The following is a 15,199-nucleotide window of genomic DNA, read 5'->3' on the forward strand; positions in this document are numbered from 1 at the left end:
TGATTATTACCATTTCATGCACCCCTTAGAAAGCAGCATGGATTCTGTCCATGTTCGCGCCACGGCACTTCTCTTCAACATAGGGTTTCTATTTCTTACTCGTTGTAAGATCGTGCTAAAATTGTGTTGTTTTCTTTGTACGTTTTTCTGTCTGTCCTAGCACGGCAAACTGTGTGTTCCTTGAGTGTTCCCACGCGAGTGTCCTCGTAAGATCCTGATGGGATCTTGGCCTAGTTGGGTGTGGTATTTTAAGTCGCGCTCAAAGGATAGATAAAATTACTACTATCCGTCAATAGACCATTTTACAGTTGTCTGCTCAGTGACCTGGCCTTTGTATGGCAGCGAGGCTAGCGTTGACCTTGTTTTGATACAGACCTCACTGCTTTTGTCATGTAAATGCACCTAGTTAGCATCAGAACAACTTGTTTTACACAACAAAAGCAGTGAGGTCTGTATCAAAACAAGGTCAATCTAGCCTCGCTGCCATACAAAGGCCAGGTAACTGAGCAGACAACTGTAAAATGGTCTATTATTGTTGCCCCCTGGACATCAGGGATGGCGCAGTGGTGAGAGCGCTCGCTTCTCACCAATGTGGCCCGGGTTCCAGCTCGGTGTAATATGTGGGTTCTCACCACCCCCCCCCCCCCCCTCCCTCCACACAAAAAATAATGGTCTGTCTCTTAGGGGGTCCGAGTATTCCATAACTATTGTTTGGCCCTCATATCCCTAGGCTCAATTTCCGCCGCTATCTCTCGAGTCCGGGATCTTTTACTCCTTGAGAAGGGAGGAGCTTCAGGAGAGGAGCGCGGGCTCCTTTCCCGAACAGCGGCTGGTAATTGAGCCTAAGTCATCTCGTATTCCGTTAATTCCAGTTTCAAAATCAGCAATTTTGCCACTCGATATCGCAGGATATAGGGTTCTAAATATTCCTTAATTTTTTAGCTAAATATCCATGTAAGTATCCCGTATTCAGAAAGCCCTTAACAGGTCCGCCGGTATCGCGAATATTTCTTAGAATAAGGCATCACACTGCAGCCATCAATTCTCGAGAATTCTACCCCTTCCCCCGAGGCCTATACCCCTGGGATATAAAAAAATAGCTGGAGAACACAGTAGGTTGTGACTGTGTTTATTTTGTCTTTTGCATCACACAGAATACATTTCTCATCGACGTGAACTATAGTCTGACGCAACCCATGAACCTAAGAACCGAGAGTTCTGTACTTCATGTGGTGTGGTAGTAAATTCTCCTCTCCTGATGTTTCTGATGGGCGGTGAAGAAAGCAATGTAAAACTCGCTCCAGCCCCCTGTGCGTACTCGGATGAGATCATACTGCTCTGGATGCCGCTGAGCTTTAGCAAGGGTGTCAGGGTTGGCGCAGGTGACTGGTTTAGAAAAAATAAACAAAATAGATATATGATAATTTCAACAAGAGTGTTTTTGATTTAGTTTCACTCATCGGAGATTGGGTGGCAGATAGTAAAATTTTTGTAATTTGTAGTGATATATTTCTCACCCTTCATTTTTCATTTACTTTCAAATGCGAATTAATTAAGTTAATAATAATAATAATAATAATAATAACAAAAGTTTTTTGGGCGCATTTAAAAAAACTCAATGCGCTTACATTACTATAAAAGATAAATTAGTTTAATCCTATAAAATATTTCTAATAACAGTAAATAAAATAAATGAAATAATTAATTAAAATACAGTTTCTCATAAAATAAAATAAATCAGAAGTCGGATTTCCGAAACAAGAATTTTTTGAGGGCAGATTTAAAAGACGAAAGAGATGTTGTATTTTTAACATAATCCGGTAGACTGTTCCATAATATAGGTGCGGAGAAAGAGAAGGCACGTTGACCGTATGTCACAGAGTTCACAGTAGGGACAGTGAAAAGAAGTTTAGAGGATGAGCGTAAGCTCCGTTGCGGGTGGTAATGAAGAGGTAAGTAAGTTTTGGAAATAAACAAAACGGTAAACTAAAAATGGACAAATACCATAAAGAAAATAGTTGTACAGCTTTAAAATATAAGAACAAGTGTCTACGTCAATAAACTATAACCACCAAGGAACTTTCAGGTAGCTTTTGAACAAAACAATACATTTTTTTGAAGAAACGTTTCTATAAAGTTTTTTTTATAGGGTAATTAATCACCTTAGCGTTTTAGGGTTAGCAATGTGAATCTTGGTCTGATGAGGCACTAACGACGAGTTCTCTCTCAAAAAGTCAGCTTTCTAAATTCAAGTAGGCTAAGAACTTTTTTCCTAGCAAGGCCTTTCAGTGCAGTATTGACCAGTGCCTCACAACTTACTTGTCAAGATATTCCCTCCAACGCCGTTGTGGTCAGCATAATTCTTCAAAAATGTCACCATGTCACTTTCTTTGAAGTTTTCGTCAATCTTCAAACCAAGCTCCGCACCGTTGGAGAAGCCAACGTTGATCGAGCGCATATCCCAGTTTTTAAGAGACCTAAGTACGAATGAAAACGCAATCAAGTGACTCAACCATGAAACATATCACGTGGATTCAAATTCAGCATTAAAGCACCACATTTTGAAGAGCCTTCTATATTTGGGGGAGGGGGGAGGGGGTTCTCCCGTGAATTGAGGGGATTTCACTGCAGGGACGTTCTTCCTATACGTACTTGTAGATATCGAAGCTCTGAGGTGTGGCAGGTTTATCCAGTGGAGTTGGAGCGGCTCCGAAGTCAGAAGCAATTGGTGAGCATGCGCGTCGACCATCAGCGGATGCCGCGCATCCTCCTCCCCAACCAACGTATCCTTCAAATGTCCCGGATCCTGTAGGCAGAAGTACGTCCCATGGTGCTCCGGGAACCGAGTACTTCTTCTTCAAGCCGTCAATCAGTCCCTTCAGCGGTTGTCCATCTGGAGCATCGCGGGTCACTTTCTTGGTGACCGTTGAAACTTCCTCAGCTAACCAACTGCAAGAAAGACGCGTTTGCAAAAATGTTTTTAAATGATGTTGTTTATAGTGCCTGGTTGATGCGCTTAGCTACACTTAGCTAGCTCGTAGGCATTCCACTTAAACTGAAAGAAACAAATATATCAACTAAACATAATAGGCTTATAAATTCCAACTGGCTGGAGAGAGACCAGTTGGCTCTTTACAAACATGACCGAGGAGTTGAACTGAGTTGAACTAAGGTCTACCGAGAAACAACTCCATCTTAGTGGTCAAAGCAAGACTAGACCCGCGACCTCCGTATTTCAAGTCCGGCGAACTAACCACTGGGCCACGCTACCTCACAATGGGAAGTTCACTCAATGAATAGACTATAAAGAAAACGTATTTATGTTCCAATCGGTGGAAAAGGAGAATCTCAGCGACGAGCCAGATCAATTAGTCATCAAAAATTTCTGCAGAATGAAGCGACCAAAAGTTTTCCCACTCTTCTAAGGTGGGATGCTCGTGGCAGGTTACTCTTAACCGTACCACCAGGTAATTCCCTAAAAATTCACTAATAACTGGTATTATTATATGACCAGCTCCGTGACCGGGCAAGATGAATCAAATCCTGCGCTGTGATTGGCTACCCGAGCGGGGAAGATGGTGCCGTCTCGCCCGCTCGGGACTACCCGCCGTGTCCTGCAAAAAGAATTTCCACGAAAGCCATATAATAAATCCTTTATTGACCAAGCTTGTTCGGTCAAGATGGCTTGATATTGGCCTTGTTCATTTTTTGCGAGTTTATGGACCGACTCCGTCTCGGTCCATAAACACGCAAAAAAAAGAACTTGACCAATATCCAGCCATCTTGACCTCACACTCGGTCAATAACCCATTTATACCTTTTGATGGGAAGAGGAACGTTAACTGGGAAAGAACAGGAAAGTGCATATGACCACCAAGAGTGATAATTTAACCAAAGGGAAAACTAAATAGCCTAGTTGGGTAATAAAATCAAAGGTCATAAAAAAGCAAATTCTGACAACTGTCTCGTCTGGGTTAACTCCTGATTCAACTAACCTGGTGATATTTTGAATGTCTTTGTTTTCTGCGCCCACGCTAGTTCCAAACTTCGGCAGGCTCAGCGCCCTCTCGCGTACTTTCTTGTACGTGTCAGACAGGCGCTGACCACGCGTGGTTCCTGCGATTTCGTCATGAAAGGGCTCTTGCATGTTGTATCCCCAGTCACACTTGAGACAGCGGACAAGCTCGGCCAGGGAAATAACGGCCGAGTCGTGATCAAAACAAAGCCGTTTGATGGCGTACAGAGCGTCCACGGTGTTGGCGAACGAGATGAACTGGACACCAATCAAAGTGTAGTTGGCACCGCCGTCATAAATATCCCGCTTAGTTTCCAGGCAGCCACGGATGAGGGAAGAGAGCAGAGGACTGGGGCAATACTCGACAATGTTGCCATAGTTGAGGAGCAGAAGGAAAATACTGTATTCTGTCCGCACACGGAGATGAAGAGCAAAGAGCTCTTTGAGCTGAGAAAGGAAAAAAGAGAGATAACACAACAGATGATGCAATAGACTGTTTTCGATAGATTAAAATTCATCTTGGCAGTGAGTCTTAGAGGACGAAAACAAAGAAAATTGAATGACCATGTTTATTCATTTCTTTTGTTTGTGTCCTCCAGGCCTCACTATCAAACTGAATTTTAATATGTCGAAAGTGGCCTGTTGATAAGCCCACGCCTCCAAGGAGTGAGACTGGATGCGATTCTCCGTAGAAAAAACGATGGCGGCTGTATATTTTACTAGTCATATTCTTGCAATATTTTTCTCTGTGCTATAGACATTGTGTACGCCAGGTTTGAAGATGGTAGAACATTTCTGCGTGGTTTTATGAGCGTTTTTCACATTTTCGTGCCCTATGAATCATGCATAGTAAATATACCAGTCGCCATCTTTTATCTTACTGAGGATTAGAACATATTCCCAATAATTGCTAAATGTTGTGGGTTGAGTTAGTCAATAGTTCTCGCTATATCCCTTCGATCGACATTATGAACATATATTTGACGAGAGACGTTCTATAGTTTGGCAGCTGTTAGGTTCGTACATGATGTCAACCAACAAAATGGACATGCTGTAAGAATATTGCTCTTATAGGGTTTTGATGATACATGGTACATGGTATTTTGATGTTATAGCTTTTACCGAAACATAACCTCTAGGTTTGCCAATTGTTTTTCTGAATGTCGACAAAATGAACATTCTCGGATTATCATTCATTTCCTATAAGTTTTGACAGAACGGATCCAGCTCGATAACTCCGTAAAAGAAAAGACTGAACGGCGATATTTTACCAATACGTTGGTTAGCAACTTTTAACTAGTTATCAAGAAATTAAGAGTACACCTTCTATGAATACAAAATAATTTTCTGAAAATTTACCCTAATATTTAGAAAATTTTACGGAGACAAGATTGCATTCTAATCAGTTTGATTTTAGGCAAAATATACTTAAACTAATATCACTAAAGATGCTCAGCGAGGACATTAACCAATACCTGTTCAAAGCTGACGATTTCCTCAGGATGAGGTGTAGGCAGAGACTGAGGTACCCCCTCCAAGAATCCAGGCCCAGCGAGAGAAAATGTAGACCCATGGTTGATTGACATCTCAAGCACTTGCAACAGAGCCACATAAGCCAATGAGAAGTCTGTCTCGCCGGGAATGATAGGTTCATAGCACCCGTCACAGGCGTAGTTTCGCGCGGTTTTCAGACTCACTGGGAGGTCCGGCGTTCCGGCTTCAGTAATGCCCTGTACAAGGTGGTCATCATGGGGAAGGACCGGATGGGCCCCTCCGCTGAGAACAGTCTTAGCGGCTTCCTGAAGAACCTGTATAGAATCAAATGGTTTTTGATCAATTTGAGTGCCTTAGCTTTATATTTACGGCGGAAAATTTATGTACACAGTCCCATCGAACATTTTCTTTCTATTTTTGGAAGAGTATAACAAAACATTATCTTACTTTAAACTGAGAAGATAAAATAATACCGCCTCTAAAGGGAAAGGTTTAGGTCATTAAACGTCATTGTTATACTTCTCAACTCAAATACGTTTTCCGATTGGAGGAGAACGTGTCACATGTCGTGGGTCAAAATTCACTTACTCCCTAGGGCGAACAAAACTCACTAACTCCCCAGGGAAACAAAACTTAAACTTTCGACTCGCACGTGATCAGGTCGTGCTCCTTGAAACCGCGGCAAATTTGTGAGCCAGCCGACGTCAAGCAAGCGATTTCTTCGCAGATTTTTTCCATTTTTGAGTTGGGAGGTATAACAAAACTTCGCGTTGGGAAACATTGAGAGTCTTGGAGCCGGTTATTAAGTGCTTACTGGAAGATTACAAATTTAAATTACACACTGTGACACAAGAAAATAAGAAACCAAGCTTTCAGATCAGTAACTAGACAAAAACTGTCAGCTCAGGGTACATTAAGGCTGGCGAACTTCTAGATTCCTAAGTCTTTCTTTAGTTAACAAGTATTAGTTAAGTTTACCTCTTGGGGCATATTCAAATGCATTCGCAGGGACAAACATGGAGCATTAAGCGGAAGCCTGCGTGAGGCCTTCAAGCACATGATAGTGATGGCGTTGCAGGCATCTTGTGGAACCTCTGCATCGTTTGCCTTGTATCCGCCCACAGTGATCTGAACAGAAACAAACGCATTTATGACAAGTTCATTACCAATATTTCCCCAAAACATTAGCACCGTCTTGCTTTTCGGACGTCTGTATATTTCCGCCTATATCTTTGATGACGTGAAGCGTTTGTATGAGAGAGGGCTAAACTCGAGGGCCAGACTCTCTCTTCTTTGCCTTCCTTGTCATTGAAGAGAAAGAAAAATAATCTTTTTTCTCAACGACAAGGGAGGCAAATGAGTGAGAACTTGGGATCGAGGTTGAGAGAGGGCCAGAGGTGAACTACGTATCTTTCAAACAAACTATGAAGACAACGCATCATCAAAGGCTGATTGCAAAGTTTTCTAAAATTTGTCTTTTTGAAAAAAACCTTCACATCTAGTGGCAAAAATTTTGTTTCGGACCAGTTAGGGGCCTCAAGCTTTCTTACATTAACCAAGTATATCAATTAAAATCAGTGTTTTTTGAAAATCTGGACAAAAATATATTAACGTGCGCGCAAGAGAGTTGGTTCCATAATGGTAGTCTACCCCTCGTATATAAGCAAACTCGAATTATCCTCACCTGCTGAACCCACTGGTTGATAGTATCACCATTAGGAAACATTCCCGTGCTGCAATACACCACAGCGGTCATTCCCCAAGCACCCAGATCATTCAAAAGCCTCGAGTTGAGATGCACGTGTTCACACAGCTTGACAAAGAGGCAGTCAATGATTTCCTGGGCCTCCTCAGTAGGGGTCCCCTTGAGGAATGGCTCCAGGAGCTGATCAAGTCGCCCGATAGACGTGGGTTCCCCTGACAGGTGCAGGCAGCAGTGGAACGAGAACAGCAGTTGAACAGCTTCAATGAACGTCTCTGGACGATCAGTAGAGATCTTGTTCATTCTAGCTTCAATCTGCCGTTGCGGACAGAAACATTACAATTTAAAGGAGCTCGGCCACGGTATTTTGAGTTACGTATTTTGGAAACGTAAAAAAAATACTTTTAAATTGAAGGAAACTTTAAAACATTAGTTTATCAAGATAGTCAAACACCAAGGAGATAACAATAAACCATTGAGGAGCAAGGATGAAAAAAGATGGAAAAGATTGATCACGCATTACAAACGAAGAATCTGAGGAAACTAGGCCAAATTTTTTAAGAATAGAAAACGACGAAGCTACTTTAAATGTTAAAACAACCTGGATATGCAAAGTAATCAGTAACGTTGTAGTGCTGACCTTTTTGAGCTCCTTAAGTCTCACCTTCTTCAAGTTTGACCGCTGCGCTTCAGCGAGTGCAAAGTCGCTTTTCTGTGCACAGTACCCGCCAGGTAACCGAAGTTCTTGATGTACTTCTGAACTCCTTCCACAGCTAGAATACAGGAACGGACAAATTCTTTCTGCTTTTCGGTTTCGCCCATGTTGGCTTTCATTTCTTCAATCATTTTGCCGAGACCCTTCTGCAGTAGCGTTTCAAAATCTGGTATCACGTGCCCCATTCCTGCAGCTTCACTCAGTCCCTTGAAGAAAGCTGGCATCGTTTCGTCTTCGCGGAGGTAAGGCATAACGGCCTTTCCAAGTCCAAGGGAGAAGCACGGCGGCATCCTTCCCACAATGAGCTCATCCGGATGAAGGTTGAATGTGTCAGCTTTTCTACCAAAGAAGGTTGGATCTTCCAGCTTAGCGGTTTTGTTTGTGGTGAACAATCGTCCCAGAGAGACCTTCATTGCCCATCCCTTCCGGATGATGGAAGCATTCTGCAGTAAACGGCTCGTTTTTTTGACCGATACGACTTTGAGGAGATGAGGAAATTTGGGCATCTCTCGCCGTTTGAACCATTGGTCATTCCACTGTTGGAAGGCGTAGTCCAACAGGCGGAGTACTCGGTCACTCGGCGGATCCCCAGCGCTGTATCCACCAGTTGTCATACGGTGGAGGTATTCCTTCTGATTGTAAAACAAGTAGTCGTTTGTAGGACTTCGTACGTTCCAGAAATCTAAGATGTCAAACCTGTGGAAATTGTGGAATGAAATCAGTTGAAAAATGGATAACTCGGGCTGTTCAAAATTTGTATCACTTTTGGAATGTCCCTTTCCTGCCGATGAAATGAAAATCACTACAAATAAACTGGCTAAAATGCAAAATTATCGCTTATGTCCTTCCTTCTAGTGTAATTATATTTTAGCAAGCCGATCAGATGGGAAAATATAGGGAAAATGACCAGGAGTATTCATGCTCTAAACTACCTCAGTCTTAAGCCATAGTATGAAATTATATCTATAAAGGTCAAATCTTTCTCAATCGCTTTTTAGGCCGTTATGCAATTCTTCTTGAGCAAAGCGACACGCAACGCTCTAAGCAGCGAGTTACATATAAAGAACTTTTACCTTCGTTCCTTGAGGGTGGGTAACTTCAATTCCTCAGCACTGGGCACATACCAGTAGGTTCCCTGGAGAGGCTGCACAGCACTGATCAAGGTATCGGGGGTTACCTCACCTAGCTTAGACTCTTTGTCACTTCCAGCGATGTTTTTCAGAATCGTCTTGAACACCTCTGTGGTGTTACACATGTGCATGTACATAAGTCCCTCCTCTCGACCTGGTTGGTTCTCTATGTGACCGTACGGCATTGAAACACGGAATACGCGGGGATGCCTGAGAAGACCGTTCACTGGTGGAACTTCCGGCACCACATGCACACGGGCGATGTGGGCACGCTTGTCTTTGTGAGGAATGAAAGTGTCCGTGGCAGATTTTCTTCCAATCATATCTTCTTTTTGGATCTGTAATGGTAAATTTTACGTTTTTGAGAAGTTTAAATTTGCATCGGACAAATTGATTTAATTAGCGTAGATCGTACCAAGTTTGTTTCTCCATTATCTCCTTAGTTTTGACTTCAATCGAGAGCACACATTCGAAACAGTGTTAACCACATTTCTAAATACCATAAAGTTCGTCTAAAACGTTACTTCACTGCGCGTCCTTAACTCCCTTCTCGGTGTTTTAAAATGTAGTAAAACACAGCCTTTCGTGTTTACTATATCAGGAGCCGGGTGGGGTGTTCGCCCCGGGGTCTTCAAAGTTTTACACGGGAAGGCTCCGTCCCAAAGTCCAACGCCTTACCCTTTTGTATACAATTTTGACGGAAAAGGTACCACTTTGCTATACCTTTAATTGGAAAAAGGTTCTAGGTTCCCCTTTCACGTGCTTTATGAATTTGAATAAATCGCTTAAAAAGGAAATCTTCTGGTCATTTCCATATAGTGTTTAATAAATTTTAATTTAAATCTAAAAATGATATGATAATTTTAAAATGATATGATACAGCCAAGGTGCGTCTATTTGAAATGTTCTAAATGACAGATTTCCTTATCCTTTCATACACTTCAACTTGTTAAATCCCCACCCTTTCATATACCTGCATGAAGCCTGAAAAAGGTACTTCTTTTGAGTGGAGCCTCGTAAAGGCCATTATAAGGAGCCCTCCCCCCTCCCGGGGAGAGTTGTTCGATATATTACTTTAAAAAGTGGTAAATGAAGAGAGAGAAAAAAACGTCACTGTACCTTGTCCATGTTTCCAAGGACCATCCAGTTGAACTCGAACTTCTGCGACAGTAGGTATGTTGAGCCAGGGCAACCTGACGTAGCCCCTTCATTCTTTACAATGTAACTCTTGATACTTGCCGCATCACCAGGATTTGCCACTCCATCCGTAAAGGAATTTTGGAGGATCCGCTGAGAGAGATAAGCAAAGAGAAAGCATGAAACATGTCGAAACGTCGGGCTGCATCGTAACATTCCTAGATCCGAAAATTGGAGTCATGATTCAGGTTGCTTACAAATACCTATATCTGTAACCTCTGGTAATAAGGTAACATTTCACATACCATAATTTCCCTTTATTTCCCGCCGCCCTCTAGAGTCCGGTGTGCGGGCCCCTTTCCCGAACAGCGGCTGGTAATCGAGCCAACCCATAAAGGGACGCATTTAAAAATGCGATACGTCTTCGTAAAGGCAAGTAGCTATAGCTGGTAAGAGCAGGGCCTCTCTAAAGTAAGTTCAAATCCCCCGAATAGAGAGGTAATGCAAACGGTTGAAAAGAGGGTTGACTACTTTTAAATGTAACTATGAATCGAGAGTTCACTTGCTTAAACTGAACGGTTTTGAATGCTCACAGAATGAAGTGAGCGTTTTGTCATCAAACGCCAACGTGATTAATGTCAGCGATGCAAGAGAGAGCAAACGTTTACATTTTTATGTAAATACTAAATGAACGAGTAGTTTTCACTACTGAGCTAACGACACCCAACACCGGCCTTCCCTAGTGAATCATTCCCTTACCTTACTAGGGGGCTGGGATCTTGTCACATCAAGCTCCCTGCAATAATCTTTCATTTTATCGTGAAGGTGAGTAAAAACTTTCTCCAGTTCACCCTGCACGTCCGATTTGAGTAAGAAGAACACATCTCCACCAGTGTCCAGAAACTTCTGAGAGTCAGGAATTAGGCGTCTTCCTGGATCTCGAAGGTCAAGATTTGCCAGTTTTGGATCATCTTTGTACCACTTGCTCCACTGGTCTGGGTTAAATGCGACGATTGCTCTGGTGCGCGAGCCTGTAATAACACACATATGTATGAGTTATTGGTACGTCGTCAATAGGGGCTCAAGCAAAAATAACGACGGCGACCCCGAGAACAACGCCTAATAAAAAATGAATGTATATTTTATCTTCCAAATTCACAATTGCCTAACTCTGTTCAGTGCGCCTATTGGTCACAAAACTGGCTCAAGCTAAATCTGTAACGCCAGCGTTCAATTCCAAATTAAAATGCGGAAAATTAACCGTCCTTGTTAGCGTTCTTTAAAATACGCAGAACTTAGTTATTTAGTATCAAGTTCTTGCAAATTAGCCTTAAAACTCTGCAAGCCTTCAAAAAACTGAAAAGGCGCTAAATATGCGTTTTATAACGCCGTGTGGAACTGCGATATGAAAAGGAAACTATTGCAAGACACAGGGGACCAATTCCATTTCCCCGTGACCAAAGATTTTCCTGGAACCGAAAATGTTCTCTACCGTCTTTCACGCTGCACCTCCTTCCCCGCGGATTTCCTCGCGCCTACCTCGAGCTAGAACCTTGTGATCAGACCATTCTTAATGAAACAACCCTTAGCACAAGCAGAATTCCTTACCGATTCCTTCGGCTTTCTCCAATTCTAGCGCGAACTTGATGACGTCACAGACTGCTTCCAGAATTCCACTGTGCACTGAGGGGTCGTCTAAATTTAGGCTTTCCTTGTAGAAGGCCGTCACAAAAATTCCAAACTTTGGTTTACCGAATAGTAAACCACGTTGAGCCTTGCGAAGGACTTCGTCCTCGACGATATCCTTGAAGCAAAAAAGCGATAAGTATGATTACTTTCGAGACCTTGAAATCACAGCAACCCAATGTCACTTATCCCATATTGTCTCTCCCCAGAGGCCGTACTCCTCTTGGCCGCTGACCAAGAGGAGAGCGGCCTCTGGGGACTAGAATGGTCACGTGGCCGACAACATGCATATTTATTGAACAAAAGGAAGTGTTTACATAAGAAAAGAGTTCAACTATCACAGGTTTGGTTTGGTACACAAACATGGCCGCCGTTTCATTGTTTTAGAACACAAATATGGCTGCCGCGACGTCACGTACAATCGCTCTATCCCGCGGTCGTCGCTCAAAACTTTGGAGAATTTCACTTAAAGTGCCACTATGATGAAATTCACGATATCCATTTCTTTACATTTTCGTACACATCAGGTCTTTCCTGGATATCTTGCCAAATTTCAATTTTCTACGAACATTAAAACTCCTGGTTTTTGGACCTTAATTTCCGAGAATTTACGGCCGCCATTAATTTTCCTTGTTCCAAGTCTTGGTTGAAAATTTGAGAAAATGACGTCATTTTCTCAAAAATACCGCACGGGTTGAAATTATGATGACAATTAATGTAAAAAAATTGCACGAATATATGAGCCAAAGTTTTTGTTGTTCTTTATGCGAATTGCTGTGCTAATTGTTATTATAATTTCAACCCGTGTGGTATTTTTGAGAAAATGACGTCATTTTCTCAAATTCTCAACAGAGACTTGGAACAAGGAAAATTAATGGCGGCCGTAAATTCTCGGCAATAAAGGTCCAAACGACATGAGTTCTAATGCTCGTAATAGATTGAAATTTGGCAAAAAAATCTAGGAAAGACCTATTGTGTGCGAAAATTTAAAAAAATGGGTATGGAGAATTTGATCATAGTGGCACTTTAAATACATGGGATAAATTTCTTCAGTTTCTATGCGAAATTTACTGCGTTAAGGTTGGAATTCAAATCATCGTGAAATTCATAATGTCTGTGTAGGAAAATTAAACATAACAGGACTCACCTCAGAACTCATCCTCGTGTCTTGTTTCCTTAACATTCAAAAATTGAGAATAAAAAATTAAGTGCATTATAATTTATAAGCCCCTAACTAATTTAGTTACATTTCACAACCGGCTTTGCTTGCAAGCTTAATGATTGAGCCACATACTTTTAAACCATCGTCTCGTGCATCGGGGTGCGGAATGGGGTTCAAATGGTGGGCGGGATAAAAGTACTTTGGAGGGAGAGAGATTGGCTCATATTGACAGACGCTCTTTGGGCTCGTCACGCAATCTTCATTGCGTGACCAGCCCAAAGAGTGTCTGCGTAGGAAGCTGATTTTGACAATGGGGGTGAGCAGGATGAGATAGTTTTAAAATTGACGGCGGGATGCGGTATGAGATGGCGGGATTGAACTAAAAATAGTGCTGGGTGCGCGATTGAAAAACCTATGTTGGACCTTCAGAAGATACGAATGTTTTGTGGTCTAGACGTGTCAAAACGTCTTGAAACAATAGACGCGAACGATGTCTGAATTATCATTAAAGTGCATGTGACACGAAGTTTTTGTTTTGCTTTATATTAGCTCTATATGTATTATAAACGGATTCAGAGCTTAAATTTTGACTCCAGTTTCAAGTGCCGTGTTTTTCTTTCAAAATGCGCGCTATTTTGGCCGAAAAAGTGCGACTCAGTAGCGCGCGGCCAAAAGATCACGTGATATGCTTCTTCCTCTGAATGTAAATTTTTACATCGACAATGGTTCTTCTTGGCTGTAATCTGGTCTACTGGGTTGGTTTTGGCTATAAATTTAAAAAACAATGTTGTCGATCTGTTATGTGGGCGATACCATGCTGACATGACGAATATAAATTGGCACAACGCTTTCAATTGTTTACCTTAATCCCATCTAGACACCAATGAATTAAGTCTGGTTTTCGCGTAAGATGTATTCTAGACTGTTTATGGGCTCTCCGCCAAAAAAACTGATTTTTTGCTTATAAGTAAACATATTCTAAGCTATCGAAACACTGCGACGCTGGAGACCCTCGCGTAGACATTTAATTCTTCGTGTCCTCTTTACAGACGTCTGAGAAATTCGGGGAAGGGGCGTCTGTGCTCTAATGTGGATAATCCTGTCTCTTAAATTATAGACCCATGTATTACTTAGCACCATTTCAGCCTTAAAACACGTGGAGCACGGGCAACTGCACATACGTACACGAGCTATCATGTTGTCGTCGTAAATTGCTGTTTGCCTTCGTTAATCGTTTGACAAAATTCTCATGCAAATCTCGGTAATAAAATGCAGCAAATTTCCATTGTGTTTTCTTGGTCCAACTCTAAAGTTATTAATTCATTTGTACTACCGATGAAATGCAAAGTACCAAGTTAAACAATATTAACAAAATTTTAGTAATCGTTGTTGCACTGTAATCGGTCGATGAACAAACCAGGTCGTTTTCCACACATTTGGGGAAAAATCATGCGGCTGTATGAACACGAATACATATGTCAACGGTAAAACTCTAAAATACAGATTCCCTCCCTCCGAGCTTTCGGGAGAAGAGCTGGCGGCTGAAACCGGTTAGGTCCAGTTAATTCTGCGAGGCCGGCTTGAATGCTAATTAAGTCAAGACTTATTTGGGTGTGGCTCGAAGCTATCTTGAAAATTTCTTCAAATGTGATAATAATAGATATATTTGTCCATGCGGTAATTACGTATAATAACTTCAAGAAAGATGCATAAAAATATGAAAACAGGTCATTCAACAGGATTCGAGAACGGAGAAGAAAAGCGAAGCATTCATGTACATGTAATTATTAATGTACAGTTGCAATAAGGCGAGAATTTAACAAACCCTGGACACCTACTGCAGCTCGCTCGATATCATTCAGGTTGAGCAAGTTTTAGTTTAATTTAAAATGAACGTTCTTGGTAAAAATAAAATTGAGACCGCACTTAGTTTGCAGGAACATAAAGAATAATTCTTACCTCAATGCCTCCGTGCAGCGTCTGAGCCAAAGCGACAGAGAAATAATTTATTTATGATCTTTTTATAGCTCCTTATTGTCGAGTTCTATTATTCAGTTTACCACAGTTCTTCGCGAGCCAATAGGATGATCTCTAGATTGGTAATCTAAGGCGGGCCTGGATCTCGGGAGAATACAGATTGACAACATGAAGAAATCAT

General features: G+C 41.8%; 1 protein-coding gene across 1 annotated transcript; it reads right to left on the reverse strand.

The window, feature by feature from the left end:
* Positions 1–1,113: 1,113 nt before the first annotated feature.
* Positions 1,114–11,333, reverse strand: LOC145468249 (putative dehydratase YbiW). The gene is given in 12 exon segments (XM_081451923.1): positions 1,114–1,386; positions 2,320–2,477; positions 2,653–2,949; positions 3,996–4,462; positions 5,491–5,823; positions 6,488–6,637; positions 7,194–7,526; positions 7,876–7,937; positions 7,940–8,622; positions 9,000–9,394; positions 10,176–10,346; positions 10,953–11,333. Coding segments are annotated over 12 exon segments (3,498 nt in total). The 5' UTR covers positions 11,241–11,333; the 3' UTR covers positions 1,114–1,225.
* Positions 11,334–15,199: the final 3,866 nt, after the last annotated feature.

This window comes from Orbicella franksi, chromosome 14 (assembly GCF_964199315.1).
Source record: "Orbicella franksi chromosome 14, jaOrbFran1.1, whole genome shotgun sequence".
Lineage (NCBI taxonomy): Eukaryota > Metazoa > Cnidaria > Anthozoa > Scleractinia > Merulinidae > Orbicella > Orbicella franksi.